General features: G+C 46.2%; 3 protein-coding genes across 3 annotated transcripts; 2 read left to right on the top strand and 1 right to left on the bottom strand.

The window, feature by feature from the left end:
- Positions 1-10,469: 10,469 nt before the first annotated feature.
- On the top strand, positions 10,470-11,425 carry LOC123106728 (putative germin-like protein 2-1). Its single transcript, XM_044528816.1, has 2 exons — positions 10,470-10,685; positions 10,785-11,425. Exons 1-2 carry the CDS (start codon positions 10,577-10,579, stop codon positions 11,318-11,320), a joined length of 645 nt encoding a protein of 214 aa, XP_044384751.1. The 5' UTR covers positions 10,470-10,576; the 3' UTR covers positions 11,321-11,425.
- A 3,881-nt stretch (positions 11,426-15,306) lies between these two features.
- LOC123106717 (putative germin-like protein 2-1) lies at positions 15,307-16,169 on the top strand. Its single transcript, XM_044528810.1, has 2 exons — positions 15,307-15,491; positions 15,606-16,169. Exons 1-2 carry the CDS (start codon positions 15,380-15,382, stop codon positions 16,139-16,141), a joined length of 648 nt encoding a protein of 215 aa, XP_044384745.1. The 5' UTR covers positions 15,307-15,379; the 3' UTR covers positions 16,142-16,169.
- Positions 16,170-24,441: 8,272 nt separating this feature from the next.
- Positions 24,442-25,196, bottom strand: LOC123077095 (CASP-like protein 4D1). Its single transcript, XM_044499312.1, has 3 exons — positions 25,045-25,196; positions 24,802-24,937; positions 24,442-24,690 (listed from the first exon to the last, which is right to left on the bottom strand). Exons 1-3 carry the CDS (start codon positions 25,194-25,196, stop codon positions 24,442-24,444), a joined length of 537 nt encoding a protein of 178 aa, XP_044355247.1.
- Positions 25,197-26,853: the final 1,657 nt, after the last annotated feature.

Genomic DNA, 26,853 nt, shown 5'->3' with positions numbered 1-26,853 from the left:
AGCCAATCAAACTTGTTGATTCTTTAGGGATTGGTTGATAAGGCCCAGATCTATACTTCTACCAAGATAAATTTCATTCCCCCCACTAATCCTTCGCGGATGTTGTTACTCTTGGGTGTTTGAACATCCTAGACAGTTGAGGTCACCTCGGAGCCATATTTCATTGTAGTGAAGCTCTGTGGTATCGTTGGGAACCTCCAATTGAGTTGTGGAGATAGCCCCAACCTTGTTTGTAAAGGTTCGGTCACCGCCTCCAAGGGCACCAATAGTGGAATCACGACATCTCGCATTGTGTGAGGGTGTGAGGAGAATACGGTGGCCCTAGTGGCTTCTTGCGAAGCATTGTGCATCCACACCGCTCCAACGGAGACGTACTTCCTCTCAAAGGGAAGGAACTTCGGTAACACATCCTCGTCTTCACCGGCTCCACTTTTGGTTATCTATTACCTTTACTTGTGCAAGCTTATATTGTGTTGTATCCCTAGCATGCTTGTGTACTTGTTGTTGTTGCATCATATAGGTTGCTCACCTAGTTGCATATACTTTGATGTGAAGTTTAAATTGGTAAAGAAAAGCTAAAAACTGTTAGTTTCCTATTCACCCCCCCCTAGTCAATTTATTGATCCTTTAAATTGGTATCAGAGCCCCGTCTCTTTATTAAGGACTTTACCGTCCGAAGAGTATGGTTGACACCGTAGACGATGGGGAGGAGCACACCTGTGTGATTCCGTCCTCGTCTACGGCCGATGGGGGACCTCGGTCTCACGATAGGAGTTCAATGTGGCTTTGGACACATTGAAAACCTCCATGATGACCGAGGTTGAAAGCATGTTCAACAAGTTTTTAGAAGGCCTTAAATTATCCACCGCACCTATGAAAGTGGGTGAGCCCACTAACAAGGTGACGGATACTAACTCCGACAAGGGGGAAGCTACTAGTGACAAAGTTCCTTTATCTAGTGGAAGAAGTGGAAATGACATCTTTGCCTATGTTGAACATCCACTTATTTATGGAGGACTGGTTCCCTCCACTCACTTGAATCATGTTGGTCCTCCTCCTAAGATTGTGAAAAATGAGGATTTTGATTCTTGGGTCTACCACTTTAAATGTTATTTGAATTATGTTAACACTAATCTTTGGAGAAGTATTGAGCAAGGTTTCTACCCACCCCTTCCTCTTGCCATGGATGTTGGTATTGCCTCCGATCCCTTTCTCTTTGCTTCTAGGTTTCAAATCTAGTCTTTAGGGGCAATAGGCTTTGCATTCATCGATTTTTGGCCAAATCGAAGCTTGAGTAGGATGGTGAAGGCTTCTAGACTATTTGGATTGATATTTGGTAGGCCTATTTTTGAATTCGGCATCCCGGTAGTGCCGGATTTGGCCACGGCAGTAGGGAACCACCGTTTGAAGGAAATATGCCCTAGACGCAATAATAAAGTTATTATTCATTTCCTTATTTCATGATAAATGTTTATTATTCATGCTAGAATTGTATTAATCGGAAACATAATACATGTGTGAATACATAGACAAACATAGTGTCACTAGTATGCCCCTACTTGAATAGCTCGTTAATCAAAGATGGTTAAGTTTCCTAACCATAGACATGAGTTGTCATTTGATTAACGGGATCACATCATTAGGAGAATGATGTGATTGACTTGACCCATTCTGTTAGCTTACACTTGATCGTTTAGTATGTTGCTATTGCTTTCTTCATGACTTATACGTGTTCTTATGACTATGAGATTATGCAACTCCCGTTTATCGGAGGAACACTTTGTGTGCCACCAAACGTCACAACATAACTGGGTGATTATAAAGGGGCTCTACAGGTGTCTCCGAAGGTACTTGTTGGGTTGGCGTATTTCGAGATTAGGATTTGTCAATCCGATTGTCGGAGAGGTATCTATGGGCCCACTCGGTAATGCACATCACTATAAGCCTTGCAAGCATTGTAACTAATGAGTTAGTTGCGGGATGATGTATTACGGAACGAGTAAAGAGACTTGTCGGTAACAAGATTGAACTAGGTATTGAGATATCGATGATCGAATCTCGGGCAAGTAACATACCGATGACAAAGGGAACAATGTATGTTGTTATGCGGTTTGACCGATAAAGATCTTCGTAGAATATGTGGGAGCAAATATGAGCATCCAGGTTCCACTATTGGTTATTGATCAGAGACGTGTCTCGGTCATGTCTACATAGTTCTCGAACCCGTAGGGTCCGCACGCTTAAAGTTCTGTGACGATCTGTATTATGAGTTTATGTATTTTTGATGTACCAAAGGTAGTTCGGAGTCCTAGATGAGATCGGGGACATGACGAGGAGTCTCGAAATGGTCGAGACGTAAAGATCGATATATTGGATGACTATATTCGGATATCGAAAAGGTTCAGAGTGATTCGGGTATTTTCGGAGTACCGGGGAGTTACGGGAATTCACTGGGAGAAGTATCAGGCCTTATTGGGCCATACGGGAATAGAGGAGAGAGGCCAAAAGGAAGGAGGCGCGCACCCCCCTCTAGTCCGAATTGGACAAGGGGTGCAGCCCCCTTTTCCTTCTCCCCCTCCCCCTCTTTCCTTCTCTCCTACTCCGGGAAGAAAAGGGAATCCTACTAGGACTTGGGAGTCCTAGTAGGACTCCCCACACTTGGCGCGCCCCCTCTAGGGCCGGCCTATTCCTCCCTCCTTTATATACGGGAGCAGGGGGCACCTCTAGACACAACAATTGATCATTGATCTCTTAGCCGTGTGCGGTGCCCCCTCCGCCATATTCCACCTCGGTAATATTATAGCGGTGCTTAGGCGAAGCCCTGCGTCGGTAGCATCATCAACACTGTCATCACGCCGTCGTGCTGACGGAACTCTACCGCAAAGCTCTGCTGGATCGGAGTTCGTGGGACGTAATCGAGCTGAACGTGTGTTGAACTCGGAGGTGCCGTACGTTTGGTACTTGGATCGGTCGGATCGTGAAGACGTACGACTACATCAACCGCGTTGTCATAATGCTTCGGCTTTCGGTCTACGAGGGTACGTGGACACACTCTCCCCTCTCGTTGCTATGCATCACCATGATCCTGTGTGTGCGTAGGAATTTTTTGAAATTACTACGTTCCCCAACACCGTTCCCCCGCCTGGAGCGGTACTACCACTCCCTTGGAGCGGTACTACCGCCTGCTCAGGCAGTACTACCGCTTCCAGATCACGGTACTACCGCTGGATGCCAACTTCCACCGTACTCGTACCAAATATCGGTTCGTGTTGATTTTTCTTGTGGCTTATGCTCGTCCTCTGCTGTTTCTTCTGCCCGTGTATTTGGTTTCAGGTGATGGCCCTTCCAAGCAACATGTCCGCTGTGTCAACCCTGGGCGTTCTACTTCAAAGCGCTATCACACCTCTAAGGCAGCGGCTGCTTCTTCAAGTGTTCCACCAACTTCGTCTCAGCAGGCTACCAAGAGTATTGCAAAGAAGCCCAAGCCGAAGCCCAAGTCCGTGACTGAGATGACTGCCAAGGAATTCTGGGAGAAGCGTCGGCGCAATCCCTATGAGCAAGATCAAGAGTCCAATCTTGTCAACCGTCCTCTGGAACCGCTTTCAGTGGGCAATCTACTTTGATGTGATCAAAGCAAAGAAGAATCTCTATGTTGATGTTCGCACCATCGACACTGGCTATATGGAGAAGGACCCTGCCTATTTTGGCGAAGCTCTACAGATGTGTACTCAGCTGAACATTCTCAGGGTCATGTAGTTCAACAAGGACTTTGATGCAGATTTGGTGGCTCAGTTCTATGCCACGGTCCATCTTGGAACGGATGAGGAAAGAACTCTGACTTGGATGACCAATGGCAAGCTTCTCTTTGTCAAATGGAAGGCATTCATGGAGTTACTTGGGATTGAAGATCAAGGGCTTGAGAACCCAGTTGGCTTTCTCCCTCACCGCAATCCAACTTCCACTCACAAGCAATCTATCTGGCAATACTATACTTTGAAGATTCACCCCGAGACCCAGAAGGAGACCTATGAGTTGCCTGCCTTTCTGGACATACTTCATCGCATCTTCATAGAGACTCTCTTCCCTCGCATTGGGAACTTGGTTCACTCCTTTCTCGTGGACATGCTTCTTTTCTGCCAGCGTGAGAAGGAAGAAAACACTGGAGAATCCTTTGATATTTCTCATGTAATATGGTCTGAGCTTGTCATAGCTATCTCTGAGCGCTGCCCCATCTATATGCCTTTTCTCATGTTTCTTATTGAGAAGGCTTGGATGCACACTTATCCTAATGTTGTGCTGGAGACTGGCGAGTTGATTCCTCATGAGATCAAGCGTCTGAGGAAGAAGGAGAACTGGGGCACATTGGTTCTGAGGTCTGGGATTCCATCTGGAGCTGCTGACGATGAGACAGAGGCTGATGCTGCTGCTGATGATGATTATGAGCCCTCTGGAGTGGATCCCTCATGGGCAAAGAAGCTCAAGCGCAAAATGAAGAAACTTTTCTGCATGGAGTCTCATGGACAGTACATGGCTCATGTGTCTGAGAAGAAGGCCAGGAGCCGTCACAAGGAGCTCATGCGTCAGTTAGGTTCAACAGTTGCCAGCGGTTCTAAGGACAAGATCACAAATGAGGAGGAGTGGGTTCAGCAGCACTGCCCATGGACAGACTCAGACACTGAGCAGCCCCCTCCCGATGACGGAGGAGCAGATGATCTCACGGGGATGTGATGCTGGAGATCTTCAGTTATGCAACGTGTGGCCGTAGCAGCACTCTTTCCCTTTTTGGTGTCTCGATGCCAAAGGGGGAGAGAGTTTAGGGATTTGTCGTTGTCGAGTTGCGAGTGTCTTATTTGTCTGCTCTTCTCTCTCGCAAACTCTCTTATTTTCTTTGGTTTGGTTTGTGTTCGTGAGACCTGGTACCCTATCATATGGTGTGAGACATATGCTACCCTATCTTATTATTATCTTATATGTCAAGCACTTTAGTAGTTTGTGAGATCATGCTTATCTCTTATGTCTAATTTGCTCACTTGCCTCTCTATTGCATCCTAGCTCATATGTCTTATCTTTGATGCAATTGTTGTCGGACTATAAAATATAGGGGGAGTGTTAATCCTAATGTGTGCACTTTGCAATCCAAAGGCACCTCTAATTAAGTGCACACATCTAGGGGGGGGGGGGGCGTCTATATTTTTTAGTTTTGGGATTCGCTTTATCTCTTGTCATTACCTTGTGCAAATCCCGTGTTTGTCATCAATCCACCAAAAAGGGGGAGATTGTTAGGGCATATTTCCCTCTAAGTAGTTTTGGTGATTGATGACAATGTTTTGGCGGACTAATCGTGTACGTTCAGTATTTCAGAGATTCATTCTTTGGCACGAGACGATACTTCCCCCTCGGAGCTTTATGTGAAGACGGTGTAGTCTCCTTCATTTTTGGTTTGGTGGACTTGAGTCATAGGGGACACTATGCTATCAAGAGAGGGTCCGCATTGGAAAGGCTAGGGTGGAATCAACACGTACACGTCCTTTTTGCACCCCCCCAGTTCCTTTCCTCTCCTTGGAGGTTGTTGTTTTAACAAAAGTGGACACTGGGAGGAGAAAGCGGTAGTACCGCCGCCAGAGCAGTAGTACCGCCCATGGTCCTTAAGCGGTAGTACCGCTATCCTACAACGGTTGTACCGCTTCTGGGCATCGGCGACAGTACGGTCCTGGTTCAGCAATGCCACCGCTTCGATTCGAGGATGCATTTTCTCGTGTCGGGTTGTGCAGCAGTAGTAGCGGCAGTAGCAGCGGTAGTACCGCGGCTACCACCGCTACTAGTGCCGCCCATACCCCCTCTCTTTCTCTCGTTCTCCCTCTGATTCTACTACGCCCAGTCTATGCGGTAGTACCGTTGGTGGTCGCGGTAGTACCGCTGCGACCAACGGTAGTACCGCTCTACTGAGCAGTAGTACCGCTCCGTGCAGGCTGAAGAAGGGGGTAACGGTTGGATTGGTTCCCCCAGGAGGTCTTCTTCTTCAAGTTGATCTACCTCTTTTTCCCCCAAGCTCCATTGTTCCTTCAAAGCTCATTTTCGCCCGATCTCTCTCCCTAGCCAATCAAACTTGTTGATTCTTTAGGGATTGGTTGAGAAGGCCCAGATCTACACTTCCACCAAGAGAAATTTGATTCCCCCCAGTAATCCTTCACGGATCTTGTTACTCTTGGGCGTTTGAGCACCCTAGACGGTTGAGGTCACCTCGGAGTCATATTCCATTGTGGTGAAGCTCCGTGGCATCGTTGGGAGCCTCCAATTGAGTTGTGGAGATAGCCCCAACCTTGTTTGTAAAGGTTCGGTCACCGCCTCCAAGGGCACCAATAGTGGAATCATGACATCTCGCATTGTGTGAGGACGTGAGGAGAATACGGTGGTCCTAGTGGCTTCTTGGGGAGCATTGTGCCTCCACACTGCTCCAACGGAGACGTACTTCCTCTCAAAGGAAAGGAACTTCGGTAACATATCCTCGTTTTCACCGGCTCCACTTTTGGTTATCTCTTACCTTTACTTGTGCAAGCTTATATTGTGTTGTATCCCTAGCGTGCTTGTGTACTTGTTGTTGTTGCATCATATAGGTTGCTCACCTAGTTGCATATCTAGACAACCTACTTTGATGCGAAGTTTAAATTGGTAAAGAAAAGGTAAAAATTGTTAGTTGCCTATTCACCCCCCCCCCCCTCTAGTCAACTATATCGATCCTTTCAGAGTGGCATGCCCACTTGAATCCTATAGGATTAGCAATGAATGTTTGATGCCAAGAAAAAACAAAGGAATTGTAAAAAAGAGGTTGGAGTGGATGTTAAATTTCCTATGAAATATAATACAAAAGATTTCATAGGGAAAGTTCCTATGAAATCCAATCCTATGAATCAAAGGACCAACATAGAAAAAAAATCCTATGGAGCGCAAGCTGGTGCATCCGTCGTACAAATATTTGTGGGACGTACTCGGGTAAATTTACCATATTATGTTTTCATTACCCCGTGCTAAAATGTAGATGTTATGCTGACCAATGACCATAAACTATACAAGATTGGGCAAAGAATCACTCTGGTGACCCAGAGATAGATGAAGCTTTAAAGAAGGGTGAAGATGCTGGGCTTGTCTTAGTTAGCATCAATTACCATATAATTTTTGTGTTTATCAGCATAAGTCAATATCTGGAAGCAGGGCTTCTTTACTCTGTAGTCCTACAATTTTTAATGTTCCCGGTGTCACTTTCCCCAGTAGCTATGTTTTGTGCTAAAAAGTGAAAAAATCAAACATTTTGCAGTCACTACCAGCAAGTAATAGCATTGACTATTATTTTTAAAATCCATTTGATTCGCATCATCTCTTGAAAGCCAAATTGCAATCATGTGCTCAGTGGCAGCACACCTCATTCAAGACGACATTAGCCTCCTTGTAGAGGGGGCTGGCCCATGAACAGGGCTCCCTGTACAGCGAAAATGTGCTGACCATTTCCAATCCTTTGGTACTTTGCCCATTTTGGACTGTTTTCTTTACTTAATGCAAACTTTAAGGCTTGGTGTGAACTATGGTGTCGACATGATATGAATGGCCGGACAATGCGGCATTTTTCTTTCGCACCAAAGAATTTCAGACCATCATGCTGTTCTTTTCAGTTTGAATCTTCTTCGGAAGTTGCAATGTAAGTAGGAAGATAACAATACACAGTTCATTTTTTTATGTCCATGTAATAGTGGTTTTGTGATTGACATTTAGGGATGATGATATCAATAACTAAAGCAATGGTAAGAATATGTATGTTCCATTTTCATCTTATTAGTGGGCTAAATCCATGGAGCTTTGATATGTTATGATTGATTGATAGACAGCTATATATGGATTTTTTTAGCCTTTTGTTTCTCCTCATGCTGCTACTTTATCAGTTCAATTTGAGAAGCACATTGTTTATGTGCCTATATATGGTATACTAATATGCACTGATGGAAGTCTGTTGCTATAGATAAATGGATCAATAATGAAATACACATTACTGCTACCAGAGTACATTCCATCACAATGCATGGGCACCTATAGTCAAGAGTAGGCCGTTGTAGATAAAAGTGATATTGTAGGAGGTAGCAAGTATGAGCATGATCTAACAATGGGCCAATGGTATTTTTTCTGTGAGGGAGAAACACTTGTGAGAATAATGCATAGTATATTTTTTCTCCCGTTGCAACGCATGGGCATATTTACTTCAGACGGTGATTATAAAGATGCAACTCCCGGATACCGGAGGAATGTCTTGTGTGCTATGGTCAAAAGTGGGTCCCAATGAAGACGGTGAGCGGACGAGCGAGCGTCCGTTTCGTGTCCGTGTGGATGCAAACCAGACACAAAATTGAGCCTGAAATGCGTCCATACGGACACTAAGTGGACAGACTTTGCAAATGTGAGCGTGCGTTAGGCCGTTGCATCTGCTTGTTTCGGTCGAAATGGTCAGAAGAGGATCATTTGGGGTCTTTCTTGGAGTTAATCTTAGCCACTCAGAGAAAAAAGGAAGAGAAATCTAAAGATTTTTCTCATTAGCCATCCGCTTTTTTTAGTTGAGCCATCTTCTTATCAAACCCGTTCGATTGTTCCTATTTCTGTGGACTAGACAGAATAAAACGCGACTATAACAAGTTCGGTTGTTGTGATGAGATCTGACAGTTCTTATCTCTAGCTAAGAGCATCTCCGATAAATGGTCCAAATTTTGGTGGTCCAAATCGATGACGGTGCAAATTTGGAGCACCAAAATGTGCTTTTTACATCTCCAAAAAAGGCTCAACTTCAACTGATGGTCCAAAACAGAGATGTAAAAAGAAAGAGCAACTCCAACAGACGGTCCAAAACGAAGATTAAAACGGTCAACTACTACTTCATCTCAACATAGTTCAGACATGAAATTCAACATAGTTTCATACACAAATTCAACTACTACTTATTCGAACTACTAGATGAAACTACTCCTCGTCGTCGGAGCTGCGGAACTGCTCCCAGAACTCGTCCTTGGTTAGGTCATCGCACCCCTCGTCCTCCTCCTCGGTGTCATCCCAGTCCTCATCCGATGATTCGATAGGGATCACAATCGAGGGGCCGGCCTCGTCCTCCTTCTTCACTCCCTTCTTTTTTGCCTCGACGTCGCGCTTTCAGTAGTGCTCCAGCTTGGCCTAGACGTACTGCGGATGCTCTCGTGCAAACCAAGCCATTGCTGCCTCGTCGCTCTCGCCGGGAGCGACAACAACCGCCGATCTCTTCTTCGCCTTCTTAGCCGGCATCTCCTCCATCCGGATGCCTTGCGGCACGAGCCACTTCGCCACCGCCTAAGACTCGACCTCGGGAATTTTAGGTCCGTCTTCGGCGGTCCGGCATGCCACATCACCACGTCATAGGCACGCGCGGCCTCATCAGCGGTGGGATACGTGCCGAGCCACCAACGCTGCCCGACATCGGAGAACTCCCGTCCGAAGTTCCCGGAGGGCTTCGCCCTCATGCCGAAGAAACCGGACTTGCCCTTCGGCGTCTTCTTCGGCGCCATCGGGGAGCGGGGCGGCGACGTGCGGCGCGGGGCAGAGGCGGACGGAGCGGGGCGGCGGACGGACCGGAGAGGAGGCGGATGGAGCGGGGCCAGAGAGGAGGCGGGCAGGGTCGGGGCGGAGCGTAGGCGAACGCGATGGGGCGGCACGACGGCAGGCGGCGTCCCAGGCAGGGTGGAATCAGTGGTGGGGGTCTGGATCTACAGCGGGGCGAGACTTTAGAAAGTTAACATGTAACTCTTGCAAACTATTTCAAAAGCCCGTGGCAACGCACGGGCACTCTACTAGTCTTCATAGAATCTCAGAGCACCCTACCCTCGTGACAATTCTTCTTTCGAAACACAGGTTCATTCAAAAAGCTTAGGGACATGGAAATCTAAAGAAAAACAAGAGCATGAACAAATTTAGTGAGCATGTCCGCCGGCCGTGTGGCAGGCCGGCAGCTGTCGTGGCTCTTGCAGCAGGAGAATCAGAAGGAATCGTAGCGGACAAAGATCGGGTCGAAAGTGCAGGTTAGGGCCAAAAGGAAAAGATCAATCAGCTATCTGATTGCGATTAGTTTAGCTAATCAGCCTATAAGACGAAAAGTACTTTTCAATGGTTTTTCAGGCAGGGGCGGCTGTATGCATGGGGGCAGTCCTCATAATAATATGTTTGATGGCATCATCGCTAGCTCCATCTAATTGCGAATGTACAAGTATGAACATGACTTGTTCAAACCATGAATATACAACTATGATTAGTTGGCCGTTGCAGGCCTGCCACTGCCAGGAACACGGTTTCCTCGTTACTGAGGCGGGAATTGGTGAAGACTATTTCCTTGATATCCACATGCGCCCCAACATAACAGACACATATGCCCTTCCAAGTCCCTTTCCATATATATACTGGTCTCCTTCAACCCTTCGAAGCATCACAAGTTCACAACTCACTAGAACTAGTCTGCACAGCTCTTTTGTCTACTCGACAGAAGACACTTGATCCGGTGAGAATTAACGTTCGCATCCAAATGGCCTCAGGGTTCATCCTCGCCCTTTTGGCTTTGTCAGCTTCTAGTGCTCTTGCCTCCGACCCAGGCCAGCTCCAGGATTTCTGCGTCGCTGACAGGACATCCCAAGGTACATATATGCATTCCTCCGCTGGAACGTTCGAGCTACTTATTTGTGCCTGCCAATATGTAGTTGTTAACTGTTCAAAATCTTGATATGTATGTGCAGTTTTCGTCAATGGATTTGCATGCAAAGACCCAAAGACTGCCTTGGTAGAAGATTTCTTTTTCTCTGGCCTTCACATGGCCGGGAACACGAGCAACAAGCAAGGTTCCGCAGTTACCGCAGTTAATGTGGCGCAAATTGCTGGGTTGAACACTTTGGGCATCTCCCTGGCTCGTGTCGATTATGCACCCTATGGTCAAAACCCACCACATATCCACCCCCGTGCAACCGAGATCCTGACCGTGCTGGAAGGCTCGCTCTATGTTGGTTTCATCACCTCGAACCCTGAAAACAAGTTGTTCTCAAAAGTTCTTAACAAAGGGGATGTGTTTGTGTTTCCACAAGGGATGATTCACTTTCAGCTCAACTACGGAACCAACAAGGCGATAACCATTGCAGCGCTGAGCAGCAAAAATCCTGGAGTGATCACCATAGCCAGTACAGTGTTTGGATCGAATCCATCCATCTCAGGTGATATACTTGCCAAAGCCTTCCAGGTGGACAAGAAGATGGTCGACCATATTCAAGCTCAGTTCTAGGAATACGCCACATGATTTGTTTATTTGATTCATTAATTTTTTATTTGATTGAAGATTGTAATACATGTTTCTTTTCAATGTAATACCATTTTATGGTTACGCTAATTCGGCTTTTATGGAAGAAAAACAATCATGTTCTCAGTTGTTTCAATTATTATTTTCTTTGTCGTCTCCGGTTGCAAAGGTGAACTATTACATGGTTATTGGTTGACCCCATTGCAATCCTCCAAGTTTCATTATAGTTGCATGTTTCCTCAAGTCACTTTGTAAATTTAAAAGAGAAATGATTGTGGGTTCATTATATGATCAAACATTTTATCTAACCAACTAATAATCATCATAATGAGTTTATAACAAGGCATGGACAATGCCTAGCAGGAGCGGAGCTTCGTTAGGGCAGAACTTGGCCATAGCCCGCCGAGATTTTTTGTGATTTTAATAAAACTTATGCTTCGGAGGTCAGTTAACTAAGCAAAGCTAATTTCGCTACTCGATTGATCCAACGCGTCCAAGCCAGTCGCAGGAGGCAACGTTGCAGCAAGCAGCGGCCAGCCGGTGACCTAGGCAATTGCTTGATTTTTTTTCATGCAACTGTTATTTACATTCTACAAATTGCGCCAGGGAGCCAAGTTTTTGTGTTTTCTTTGAGCTGGCCTTCCCAGTTTTTTCTTCGAATCTCCGCCACCGATTGCCTAGTGTTCACCATGGTTCATTTCAAAACTTATCCATACCATTTCTGATTGTATCATCCCATCCAATAATTGTCTTTAAAACCATTTTTAAAAATCAAACCAAAGATGGCTAATTGTGGCTAATTAATTAAAAAAAGTGTGGCTAATTAACCAAGCCCATCCTTGATCTATATCTACTTGAATAATGTTATAATGGGTAGAGATTGTATACTAAATAGTTGATCTCTTAACATGTTAAAATGTCACCTCAACATGTAACCATTCATGGGAAAAATGTCAACCATTTCTATTATACTATGCTATTTATATTCTTATTTTTTTACAACTATACAATAATCATTTTTAAATAAATTATGTGTTTCATCTAGTTTTAGTTACCATATTATTAATTCAAAAATTCATGTTTCATAAAACAAAATTATATGGAATATACTGCAACCAACTTCTACAGCAATGCATGAGGTATCATCTAGTCCTACACTCTTCCCTCGCCCAACACTAACGCAAAGCCCGTCTGGTGGGAAACTGCCTTCAGCCCTGGGACGCTATGTATAAGAGGCTATCCAGAAATGCATTCCAAAATTATGAGGGGAGCACATGGTCACTTCATTTTTAACGAGGGTCCCTTGAGGTATACCTTGATTTCTGCATAGAGCGAAGTACGGTATCGAGGTGTGCTATTGGGATGTTTCCCTGTCGATACTTGGGGCTGCCACTCAGCTTGCGGAAGCTGACCGCGTCACAACTCGAGGATCTGGTGAGGCATGTGGCCAACAAACTGCCCTCGTGGAGAGGAGTGGCCCTGCCACGGAGCAGCCGGCTTGTGCTTGTTCGATCGGTACTCTGCGCCATACCAATCTACGCCATGCTCGCTCTCCAGCTCCCTCCGAAAACAATCAAGGTGATCAACAAGATATTTAGGGGCTTCCTTTGGGTAGGCTGGGGAGAGGCCAACGGCAGCCAGTGTAGGGTGGCTTGGAGATCGGTTTGTGCGCCGTGGTGGTCCGGCGGACTTGGGATCCCAGATTTGCATTGGATGAATCTTGCACTGCAAGCTGGGTGGCCATGGCTCCAGAGAACGGATGATTCGAGACCTTGGAAAGGGCTGGATATTAGGGTACCGGCAGAGGCGAAGCGGATATTCCAAGCTGCTATGACAATGTGCCCGGAAACGAAGGAATGGCTATTTCACATGCTTGAAACGCTACCACATGAAGAATTTACGAAGATCATCATTACTTTGTGGGCAATTTGGAGCGCAAGACGGAAAGCAATCCACGAATTGATCTTCCAGAGCCCGGAGGCAATTCATGGTTTCATCATGAGATATCTAGCAGACCTGGACATCATCACCGACGCTTCGCAGAAGCAAGGTACAACTATGCCACGGTCAGTGCAGGTGCCAAAGTGGATCCCACCAATGGAAGGTTTGGTTAAAATTAATGTAGATGGAGGAATAGCCAAGAACAGTTGCAAGGGTGCGGCGGCCGCCGTGTATCGAGACGCCCAAGGAGTTTACCTTGGCTCGTCCACACGCATCGTTGACATTTGTGATTACCCCGGAACGCTTGAAGCAATGGCACGTTTGGAGGCTCTTTCCCTACAGCCGATCTGAACCTCCGAAGGCTTATTATTGCTTGCGACGCGAAAGAGGTAGTTAAACAGATTAATGGAGGAAGTAAAGCTATCTACAGCCAGATTCTACATGAGATCAACATCCGTCGTCAGGAGTTCGAAGAGGTCTGGATTATCCATGAATGCAGAATGTCCAATATGGAGCCTCACAATTTTGTAAAAAGCATTGTATCATTAGCTCATGGTCGATATAACTGGCTGTTGCAGCCGAATGACACTACAATTGTATTATCAGGCAATAAAGAGACCATGATTTCCCTAAAAAAAAGCTAGTACCGACAACGCGAGACACTATGCTGATATAGCCTAGAAATCCAAGGCCCCCTTGAAATGTTGATTCTTCATTTGTATGGCCGCCCGGAACCTATGTTGGACTTCTGATCTCCTGGCTAGACGAGGCCTCCCACACCAGTCGGCATGCCCCTTCTGTGATCAAGGCGACGAGACGATAAACCACATTCTCCTTACCTGCGTGCTAGTAAGATCAGTATGGTTTGCCGTGCTCTCGGCCTTGGGCAAACCAGAGTGGGCGCCTTCCCCGGATGCCCAGCTTGTCGTGTGGTGCACCTCATGCACGACATCGAATCCACGACGAAGAGACATGAACACACTCCTAGCTTTTTGCTTGTGGGAGCTAAGGAAGCACAGGAACGTGGTTGTGTTTGATGGGGCCTACCCCTCGGCTGCTTCAGTTGTATCTTGAATTGAGACCGAGGGTAGAGTGTGGAAGCTAGCAGGAATGTTCAAGGACGATCGCTCGAACTTCCTGGCTATGCTTGGTGGGTGGAATAGGGCGAGTAGTTGACTGTTATGTATGGCCTTTGTTGGCCGAATGGTGGAGTAGTGTTGTAACTACGTGTAAAACTCTTTCGGGCGGACGGGGCTCTTTTCCCCACCTCTCTCTTTAATGCATGATATGCACACTCGTGCATATTCTAGAAAAGAAGTATGGTATCGAGGTACGTAGATCTGCCGGTGTTCTCACACATTGTAACCTACTCTAATGCAGGCCTCCCTAAACGCATTCCATAAGAAGGTAATAATTTGGTCACTCTTGTTAGGCAAGGTTGCCACGACACTTAAGGTCAGCCTTTAATCGTCCCAGGCGAGAGACTGTGAACAGACTGATCAGGCTTTCTAGGTATCTTTCTAGTGTGTTGCTTCCAAGTGCTAGTTGAAGAAAGAAAGAAAGAAGTTTGGACGAAGATGCAGCAGAGTGGTGCATACAAGATAGAAAGCTTTCCACTGGAACGCGTCCGGCCGTGCTGGCCTGCTCCTGCACGGAGGCATTTTCTATTACAGCTGTGTTTACAAGTTAGCCCTTTAATAATGTGTTTAAGCCTTTACCTTGATGGCAGGAACTCCAAGTTCCATCTGGTTCAAGTGTGGAGCCAAGACACAAGACAAGAGAGCCAGTACAAGTACGAATACGACTTGTTCAAACCATGGATGCAGAGAAATTAAAATACTGATTGGGATCTATTAGTTGGCCGTCACTGGAAGGCCGGTCAGGAACACGCTTTAGACTTGGAATTAGACAGCTAGTGAAGCCCATTTCCTTCTTATCCAAAGGCGCCCCAACAAAACAAACACAAAAGATTTTCCTCCATGTCCCCATATATACCGGTCTCCTTCAACCCTTAGAAGTATCACAGTGCAGCACGAGCACAATCACTTCTTCTCTACCTGATCAAACACACTTGATTTAGCGAGAATATACGTTCGCAAAAAAATGGCTTCAAAGTTCTTCCTCCTTTCCCTTTTGGCTTTGTCAGCTTCTCGTGCTCTTGCCTCTGACCCGGGCCAGCTTCAGGATTTCTGCATCGCTGACAAGACATCTCAAGGTATGTATAATTACACATGCATACGTGCAGTGAAATATGCCTAGTTACTTATTAGTGCCAAACTGCCAATGCATAGCTGTTAACTGTTCGAAATTCATATATGTATACCTGCAGTTTTTGTCAATGGATTCGCATGCAAAGACCCAAAGACCGCGGTGGTAGAGGACTTCTACTTCTCTGGCCTCCACATGGCCGGGAACACGAGCAACAAGCAAGGCTCCATTGTGACTGCAGTTAACGTGGCACAGATTGCTGGGCTGAACACTTTGGGTGTCTCATTGGCTCGTGTTGATTATGCACCCTATGGTCAAAACCCACCGCACCTTCACCCTCGTGCAACCGAGATCCTGACAGTGTTGGAGGGCTCACTCTATGTTGGTTTCGTGACTTCTAACCCCGGGAACAAGTTGTTCTCAAAAGTTTTGAACAAAGGGGACGTTTTTGTGTTTCCGCAAGGGCTGATTCACTTTCAGTTCAACATTGGAAACAACGAAGCGATAGCCATTGCAGCGCTGAGCAGTAAGAACCCTGGTGTGATCACCATAGCCAATGCGGTTTTTGGATCCAAGCAAACCATCTCAGATGATATCCTGGCCAAAGCCTTCCAGGTGGACAAGAACATCGTAGAGCATATCCAAGCTCAATTCTAGATTGACATACATCTGGTGGTTTGATTCAGTTCTTCCTTATCTAAACATTTGTTTTGTGTGTTTCTTTACGATATCTTTCTATTTTGTATGGTTATGTTAATTGAGATTACAGAAGAAAAGGAACAATATTATGTGGAATATGTACAACGTGCGGACAAGGCAAAGAGATCTAGTGGTGACTAGACTTCACGTGCATGCACACGGACAATTCAGCTCTCAAGTATATCTGTATATGGTCACACTAATTGCTGAAGTGCTGATCAACAAGAAAAGCAGAGAGACTGATCATTGGTCTCTGCAAAGATGTAAGCTAATAAATAACAAAAACGCTATTGTGCTGTTGTATGCTTGGAGAGTATGACCAATCGAACGTTTTTCATGACAGTTTATGTTGTCACGAAGATAGGAAATTTCTTCAGCAAGCACGGCAAATCCTGACAGAAAAATAAATTGGAAAGTTTTTCCACGATTGCTAAAGAAAACTGTCATCCTTGGACAACATAAATTGCCGTGGAAAGCATTCGATTTGTCACATGGTTATCAAAATCCAAGAACGAGTCAATAAATAAAAAGGCAGGAACCAGGCGCTGTTTCTAGTGCCTCGCTCATAATTCATGTTCCGATTAATGTGGAAATTCAACCCATGGACAAAAAGAATATGCATTTCAGACATAGCACCATGCGCAGTGCCTGAATAGCTGGCGTCATGGCGGCATCGATGGCAGAGAGGCCTCGCAAAGTCGGTGTTGGGGTCTAACCCTAGCTAGTTCGAACTAGTTTTCGGAGACGGAGGTAGACGAAACAAGGAAACACGAAGATGTATTTCTGGCAACGAACCACGGCCCCGAACACCCTCTTTTCTCTTTATATATATAGCTGGACAAACCAGATCGTATCTAGACTCCTAACCACCTACGTATAACAACCTGGACGCACTAGCAAACCAAATCACAGCCGGCTCTTTAGCACACGGGACGCAGCGCCCAAGCTTCAATTTCCTACGCACGCACGTACGAGCGCCCAACGACCCGCTCGCCTACGCCTTTCTCTACTACGCGTTTCGACGCGTCCAGCCGCGACTGCTGCTAAACGACTACGACTCAATCATGAGCACAGACTTGACACGCACCCAACGCACGCACACACGCACGCTTGCCATGGCGTCCAGCGACCAACACGCATGCGCACACTGGTCACCACCACCGCCGTGTCTTATTCCTAACAATCTCCCCCTAAGACACGACCTACAGTAAGGTCGGCTCGTGGTCAATGTCGGCGAGGAGCACCTTCTCCTTCTTCGGCTGCCGGCAATCGCGAGAGAAGTGGCCACGAACGCCACAGTTGTAGACTTTCCCGCGCCGCCGTCTCGTGCCCGAAGCCACGCTGCTCGCACCGTCGTCGTGCTCGAGGCTGCTGCCGCGTTGACGTTGTCGTGCCTCCCACTGGGCCGTTGTGAACATCAACTGATCACCGCCTCGTCCACCATCGTCCTGCGTGCGCCGGCGTAAGCGTTCGTCGAATGCCTTGAGCCTGCTCAACGCCTCCTCGAACGCCATCGTCTCCACATTGCAGAACTGCTCGATCCCGACCACCGCGGCATACAACCGATCGGGCACCGCGTCGAGCAGTTTTTTTCACCATGGCGGCGTCGCCGAGCGTCGAGCCCAGGCCAGCATACCTTGCTGCCATGCCGCCGATCTTGCCGGCGTACGCGTCTAGCGCCTCCCCCTCCTCCATGCGCAGGTTGTCAAACTCGCCACGGAGAGTGGAGAGTCGCGCCGCCTGGACCCGATCGGCGCCGACGAACCTCGTCTTCAAGCTGGCCCACACCTCAGCCGCCGTCTTCTTCGTCGATACCTGCATCAACAGGTCTTCGGAGAGCGCACCGAACAGCACCGTCCTCGCCGTCTTGTTCTTCCCTGCGTCGATCGCCGCGCCGCTCGCCGGCGACACCGCTTCCCAGAGGTTCTGGGCATCGAGGATGGCTTCGGCCTTGATCGCCCACACCGTGTAGTTGTCCAGTGTGAGCATCGGCATCGGCATCGACACCGTGCTACCCCCTGCGCCGTGCGGGACGATTGCCATGGCCACGAGCACAAGAACAAACGAGGCTCCGTATACCAATTGTTGAGGTCTAACCCTAGCTTGCTTGAACTAGTTTTCGGGGACGGAGGTAGACGAAGCAAGGAAACGCGAAGATGTATTTCTGGCAACGAACCACGGCCCCAAACGCCCTCTTTTCTCTTTATCTCTACTATTAAAGGGGGATCGAACGTCGTGATGGTTCGACCACCTCGTTCGATCCCCCCAAACAGGAAAAATCGCTACGAAAATCCCAGGCCTTCTCCCTCCCGCACGATTGAAAATATCACGCAAAAAACAGAAAAAACAAGCGAATAGATATAAGGAAACTACCATCCACGCATGCAGTCGGCCCCCACCCACGACTCCCACCCGCATCTTGCGACCCGCCGCCGTCTTCCTGGTCGAACTAGGGTTGGGCGCCACTTCCGTCTTCCTGGTCGACGGCATCCTCGTCTTCGACGGTCGCGCCCATCCCCACCTTCCTATCTCTCCAAGGGAGCTCGAGTTCTTCCCTATCTCTCTTGGCGATCGCCATCCTGGTTCGGTGGTGCCCCAGCAGCGTGAGTAGGACACGGGAGATGAGCAGGGCGTTCTCAAGTGGCAGTGCTAGGTCAGCTTCAGGTCTTTGGCAGCGCCATGGTCAACAAGGTGGTCTTCTCATACTCATATGTCTATATGATTCCGCAGTTTATGCCATCAGCACCGAGTTTCTTTCCTGCAGCGTCGATCACCACATGTTGCTTATGTGTGAGGAGTTGCAACGGCCATTTAAGAGTGTATACGAATACATTGATACATTGATTCAGTGGGAATGACCTTCTTCAATCTAGCATCGAAGTAATGAGGTAACTTTTCGGTCATCTAGGTTCATGGGGCTAGGTTGAAAAGCTCACAGAAAGATGTTGTGATTAAAGTCCTAAAGCCAAGAATTGAATATACTTTGGTCACCGGTCTGAATTTTATCTATCTTGCTTCACATGTTTTTGGCTTCGTTACCTCTACGATCCCGATAACTGACCATTCTGCTAGCTGTTGCGATCTGACCGTCAGTTCAGCTACTGACGCTAAGCTCAACGCACCATGCTGATTGGCTGCAGATAGATGTGATTGAACCTGGGAAGAGTTCGGACCATGGGAGACGGCGTCACCCCCAGCACATCGGCGTCCCAGTAAGCGATGGCTGCGCTGGAGGAGAAGGGTAGCAGCGCCTCACGGGAGCTTCAATCTAACAGTCCACTGGCAAAATTAAAAGGCTTTGTTACCTAAAATTAAAATGCACTTCTGAGTGAATAATAGAACAGTACACTTGTAAAAAAATTCTTTGTTTGGATACCAATTAGTAACAATACACCGGCAAATTGAAAATGAAAATGCTTTCCCGCATGTTTGCAAGCAGGAAAACAGTTCACACAGAGAGATTATTTCTGGCAATCCGCACTTAGTCGATCATTTTTCCTATGATGCATTGTATATTTTTGGTTGCTGAATATGATACTCGCACCCCATCAAAAACTTATGATTATCAGTCGACTCGTCATAAAAAGTGTAGTGGATCTTGGAAAGTTTACCTGGTCTTCCATTTCTAAATTTCCAGATGGCAATCCTAGAGATGTTAGTTTTATTTGAATTGCTGTTCATTTAGACATTCCTCTTGCTGCTTACCACAATACGATTAATTATATCACTCAATGAGAAGTGACTCATTTTCCATTGTTATTAGAAGGTAGAAATATGGGAGACTATATACACCTTCATTCTTTGAGTACTCAACGTATTTAGCTTGAGATCTACAATTTTTCCAAAAACCAAAAAGCAACTAGGAATACTGGTTAATGTAATATTGCTCTAATCAGGCTTGTCTATCATTAACTCCACGCAAAAATGGATAGACATTTGGGCTAAAGTTTGTTGGAATTTGTTATGGGGATAGCGAAACAATCTTGGTGTGTGCTTAATTGTCAGGTTGGAGAAAATGGCCGCTGGTGTTGGGAGTTGTTGAGCTGATTAGGAGCATTCTTGATGTGTCTCATTTGCTCATTTCGAACTACTGCATAAGACTGCCCCATCAGTTTTTGATGTATGCAGGGTTGTTGTACTTCTAAACTTTCTTAAAGAATTTTGAGTTGTAGGGAGCAACTACTTCTGAGTTTTGGGGTGGCAGCAGCAAGGCCGAGGTTCATGATCATGAAGATGGGCGACTGCGGGGAATGCATGCACATGGAAGGGTGGACATCGCCGTTACCCCCGCAGGGACGACTATGCCAACAACTGTTTGCACATTAACTAATTTATAGCATAGGTGAGAATGATATAATTTTTCTTTATCAGTAGTCATATTTTGTCAGATTAAGATCTACATGTAAACATTCCTGCACCTTGTATCATATAGAACTAGCCTAAAGGGATTATGCTTGATCTTCTAAGCTAGCTGCTATTAAAAATACATTTCTCACCAAGCAAGGTAATTGTAATAAGCATCAAGGTCAGCATGAGATATTTTTTTTTTTTGAGATGACCCAAATATGCTGAAATATAGTCAGAAGATCCTGATCTTACTAAACACTGTGTTCCTGGCTTATATATCATTTTTAATGTTCTACTCAAGTAGCAGGCAGTAGGTGACTTCGGTTTTCATCATGTTATAGGCAAATCTTGGTTTGCCTAATGTAAGAAGGGGGTCACAGTTTGTTCACTTATATATACAGCACAGGCAGGGCCGGCCCTGGCATTTGTAAGGCCCCTGTGCGAACTTGGTAAAATGGGCCCCTGGCTAAATAAACAAAGAAATCTTTGTTCATCACTATGAATATCTAACTCCTCATGGGCAATGACATTTCTCCAAATGAATAAAGCTACACGTCTTCTTTTTCTACATTTCTCTCAAGGAGAAACATTTTTTGAGCAACATTTTATCAAGAGAAGGAAGAGAAACTTGAACTATTGAGTCCTAATTCAAGCAATGCTTAAAGCAATCAACTAATCCCCTTCCTGGCTGCCCGAAAAACAGAAAAGCCAATCATCACTTCATCAGAATAGAAATAGACAGAGAATTGTCAAGGATTTGGTCAAAAAAATACATGCATGGATGACTTGCAGATGTAGATTAAAAACTCCTAACCTCATTTTAAGGCACACGGCCACGACCGGCGTGTCGCCGGTGCGTGTTATAGGCCTGTCGAGCTCACCGATCCACCTGTTCGGTCGCTGCCCTTACACATCAGAGCTCAGAGGTGTTGTGTTCCTGGTCCTTGCCCATCCGAAATTATAGGATGGAAGAACCCATAGATTATGAAGAGATTAATTCATTAATAATACAATGAAAAAAAATCCATGGATTGGCAACGCTTGGAGTGCTGACCTTTTGGGACTTGGGTCAATGAATCGAGAAAAACATGAAGGAGACTGGGAGAAATACAAGCGGAGGCGACGGCGGCATGCTTTTTTGGGGAAGACAACGAAGCAATTAAGGACTTACAATTCCATCTCGGCGTGATAGGCTGATTGGGCGCGTCTATCCTAATTGGCCAGGCCTGCTTCTAACCTTGGTTTTTTCGCCTATGCTTTACATCGCATATAAGCACATGGTATGGGCCCCTGCTTGGCCTGGGCCCTAGGCGGCCGCACTCTTCGCCATGGCCCAGGGCCGGCCCTGAGCACAGGTTGCCTGCCACCAGGATTGCCTCCCTTTGCTTGATGTATGTTGAGCATTTGTTTGTAACATAATCCAAGGTACATATCTGATGAAGGGGAAATCGTGTGTACACTTTTTATGTACCAGTATATATGTGGTCTCAAACTGTAAAACATGATCAATGATTATTTTGTTATTACACAGTGCTAGAGATGATAAACCAAAGAGCACATGCCCCATTGATAGAGGTGAGTCGAGTTGAGGTATGTGGTGCACTTAGAGGGCGAAGTATAGAGGCTGAAATTTCGTTCAGGCATGAGCTGCTTTGTAGCAAACTTATAGACCCTATTGTTTTACACTGAGGGGAGATACTCTTTGATGCTCTGCTTTGTGGCGCCAGAGGGAGATATCGTGTTACTTCTGTCCTATTCTTGTATATCTAAGCTTAATAACAATTTATTACACTCGTTGTTAATTTTTCTGTGACATAACTTCTTGATGACACATTTCTTGTGTGAACGCCCGTATGTTTTATCAAACAATTGGTTCTAATAAAAATAAAGCATTCATGTGCTATCTGTATTGCTAATTAACTGCATAGTTATGACTTGACTGTGTACCACTCTATTTTGTGCATTGAATCTGGTAAGGCTCTCCTTGTTTTCTTCTTCTTTTGTTCTGCAAATGACATAATAGGTCCAAGCTATTGTCCAGAGAAGCTAAGACTAGGATAGGAAGTGAAAGTACAAATTTAAAGTTGTCACAAATAAACGAAAGAAGACATTCATATGATACATTTTTTCTGAAAATTATCATTATTATGTGTCCTTGCGGTTACAGTGCTGTAGCCAAAGTTTGTTCATTCAGGTCTTACTTCTATGTTGCATAAATGGCTGGAGACACACATTTGTGCAATCTTTCCCATTCATCATATAGAAATGCATACACCTTTTATCTCTATTTCAGAAGCAACATTTTCTGCTAAACCGTAGCCAAAATGCTTTCGCAAACAAATGTAAGTGCAATATTCAAATCCACTTGTGCTTTATCGCTTCAGGAATGGTGCCTCCTTCAGTTTTTTTAAATTTTATTCTTTTCAGAATATTACATGCCTATGTTTTCGGCACTTGTGATTTTCAACATCCATTATGTCTATACTATATGAGATGATGAAAAACTTGAAGGAACCGTGGCAACGCACGGGCAGTCAACTAGTATATATAGCTGGACAAAATCGTATCTGGACTCCTAACCACCTACGTATAACAACTTGGACATACTAACAAACCAAATCACAGCCGGCACTTTAGCACACGGGACGCAGCGCCCAAGCTTCAGTTTGCTACGCACGCATGTACGAGCGCCCAACGACCCGCTCGCCTACGCCTTTCTCTACTACGCGTTCCGACTCGTCCAACTGCGACCGCTGCTAACTGACTACGACTCAACCATGAGCACAGGCTCGACACGCACCCAACGCACGCACATACGCACGCTCGCCATGGCGTCCGGCACTACCAACACGCACATACACACTGGTCACCACCACCGTCGTGTCTTATTTCTAACAGTCGGTGCATTAATTAGTTACTGCTCTGAAGACGGATTCGTGGAAGATGATGGCAACGACACATGAGAGTGTGTCGGACTGGTATGTACCCCAAACCCAGTATGTGGCTTGATTGGGGTCTCCGGCTTTAGATGTTAGGCTTGGTGCGATGTCGGTGTGGATAGGAGTAGCGACAGTTGTTGCTAAGATGGTGGCTTCAGACTACTTAATGTATTACTTTGTAAGGTCTACAAATAATTAATAAAATGGTTGCATGCATCGTTCAGATGCAGAGGCCGGGGGCAATCCTCATTTTCAAAAAAAAAACATGCTAACAAGGCAAAGAGATCTCATGGCGACCAGACTCCACGTGCACGGGCACGGTTAGTTCAGTGATTCATGATATGATCAAGCTGACTGTTGATCAACAAGAAAAGCAGAGAGAATAATCATTGGTCTCTGCAAAGTTGCAAGCTAATAAAGAATCAATAAATAGCAAGACCCGTTTCTAGTGTCTCATAATTCCTTAATGTGGAAATTCAACCATTGGAAGAAAAGATTTTGCATTTCAAACCAAGGTTTTGGTTACAGAATGAGGCAATTTTACCCAGGAGGACGGGTAAACGTGGTTACCACGGTTACCGGGAATACCGAGAATATTTCGAACAAATTTTATAGTTGAATTTTGAATTCAATTGAATGAATGAACGAACATTCGAACCAGAGACCTGTCAAAACAGGAACTAGGTTGCTACGAACACGTCAGAATCAACTCTCATGGCATTAATTAGATCGTACGCACTTTACTACAAATGGAGCGTTTAAATTCAAAAATTTCAAAAAAATGATATTTTTTACTCGGTATGAGGATTTATCGATGGGCGCGGAAATATGCGGTAACCATGGAAAATCTTGAAATTTCGACCGGTAACCAAAACCTTGTTTCAAACATACCGCCATGCTGGCAGTGCCTGAATATGGCAATAGTACAAAGGATGAACTGAAGTCGCCTTGTTTTTGTGTGAAACTGACCGATCAGGCTCCACCTTCAGCATCGTTCATTGCCCTGGCGCGGAGCCTGGCGGAGACGGCGGTGGCGCAGATGGAGAGGACCATGCCTACGAGGAGGAACACGACGGGGACGATCGCCCTGTTGTAGTAATTGATGAGAGCCTGCTCCTCTTGCTGCCTGCCTTCCCATTTGCTCGCCCGGACGTAGCGCAGAACGTCGTTGGTCGCACCGAACCCGGCGCCAACGCCGCTTGCCAGGACGATGCTGATCACCTGCGCGTCGTAGCGGCTATCATCATAAGCTTGGTGTGCTTAACCAAAGGGAATCGGGAGCTTTGCACGAGAAATTAAGGTAGCTAGCTAGCCAGAGCAGCAGCAACTTACGATGTCCGCGTGCATGCTGATGTCGAGGATCATGGCGCTGGGTATCGCCCTTTTGCTCTTGCACAGGAGGTACATGGCGACGGGTATCTGCAGCACGCTCCCCGCCGTCCCCACGACGGCCGACGCGACCACATACCTGTACGTGCGCCATGCCATGCCATTGCCACATCAGAAATCTTCCCGTCTCAGAGGTTAGCTACTAGTAGAATATACTGTGTGTATCAGTCGGAAACAGATTCATACGTGTAGCTCTGCAGCTTGTAGGTGCCCTGCGTATAGTCCCAGTGGATGTAGTTGGCGAGAACGAAGCGCACGGACATGAGCAGGACGGCCACCATGAGCAGGCGCGCCACGAGGCCGGCGGCGATCCACCCCGTCCGCCGTGACACAGCCATCTCTACTCTATCCTAACTGCTGTCGATCTAGCTCCTAGCTCGTGCTCTCGGTCAGCGTATACCTACGGTACTTGTAGCTTGGTTTGAGCCCGCCTTTTTAACCGGAAGACAGACGCGCCAACATAGAGACGGCTGCCGTCGGGGCGTGGTTTGTAGCTTGTCTTTATTTTAGCTCCGGGCATGCAACAACGCTGCCTATCCGCGCCACTTGTCATCGCAACGTCCGCCGACGCAAGCGCGAACCAATTTCACGGTCGAGGTCATCCCCGGTCGGCAGCTGGCGCAGACACCGCAAGGTCTGGCTCTCCACGTAGCTGCCAAAGAAAGGTACATGTATGTTGCTAGGAAGCTCTACAACGCGACCGGTGCTACACGTCCGGCGTTTTCTCCATCCAACACTGCTCAACTAGACTACTACCGGCCCACAGATCAAATCGCCACATCAACAAAAATAATTCGAGGCGCATAGTCGATATCGAGGACCAAACATGAGGCATGGTACCGATATATTTAGTGAGAAGGTTTATTAACACGAACTCAAATGTTTAGGTTCCTTGTGGTGGAACCAGCTCATCAGGATTCAAGTCTTAGACGCATGTGGTGACCTCGTCAATCATAGTATTTCGAAGGTGCTTATAGGGATATGTATGTGTGTGTGCGCGTGCATGAGTGTATGTACGTCTATGTGGGCATCTGTGATTCTACTGTATGAAAAATAAATAATAAGGTTCATCAGCATGCTTAAATTCCTGAGTCATGACTACATGCGATCATTCTCATGTATTAAATTGACATAGTATCAGCGACCACAATCCCGTCGAGGCCATGACACAACATCTGCAACCATATGTCATGGTCGGTCCGGCCGTCCCGGTGTTGAACTATCTCGTCATGATCTCTATCTAGCCTGCCAGCTTATGTGTAATCTATTTGGCTACCTCATGGTCCCTTCATATAATTGCCCTGTGTTGCACTGCGTCCATACTCAAACACTTTACACTTCGCAAATTATAAGTTCAACTATAGCCTGACACACACCTTAGCAGAACATATCTGCGCCATCTTGAAGCCATCATGCGTGACCTCCACGTATCTTGGACCTGAGCCGTTAATCATGAGCTTCGATGTTACTTCCTTGACTTTACATGACTCCACGTGCATCTGCAGTTCATCTGTTTTCGTCATAGTTAGTGTCCTTAGAAAATTCAGTTCGTCTCTACTCTTGTTTTGTGTTCCCAAACTCCTGAAGTATCCACCGTCCAATACAATCACATGTCGATCATAGAGTCACCATATTCGGCAACACCCGTATGTATAATCACCCTGATAGCTTCTTCCTTGATATGCATGAAAGTGAACAACTGACATATTGGATGCCGCATATAAGATTTGTTTTTTACTCACCATCAACGCTATTGTTGAATGTATGTCTAAACTCCAAACAATTTTCAGTTGTTGTTTAGTCGACTTGAGTCAAATTCGCAGTTTGTCTAATCCTTTATTTAGATGGTCTTCTACATGCCCCACAACTATAACGCTCTGCCTCCTTCATTTGTCACCCGTACTATGCCATGTGGACTTAACTCCATAGAATATAGGGTATGTACTCTGCAAGCTTCGGCATTCAAGCTTTTCATCATTTTTGCAAATTCTTCAT

The sequence above is a fragment of the Triticum aestivum genome, chromosome 1B (assembly GCF_018294505.1).
Source record: "Triticum aestivum cultivar Chinese Spring chromosome 1B, IWGSC CS RefSeq v2.1, whole genome shotgun sequence".
In the NCBI taxonomy this organism is placed as follows: Eukaryota; Viridiplantae; Streptophyta; class Magnoliopsida; order Poales; family Poaceae; genus Triticum; species Triticum aestivum.
This window is presented reverse-complemented; position numbering and strand designations above follow the sequence as displayed.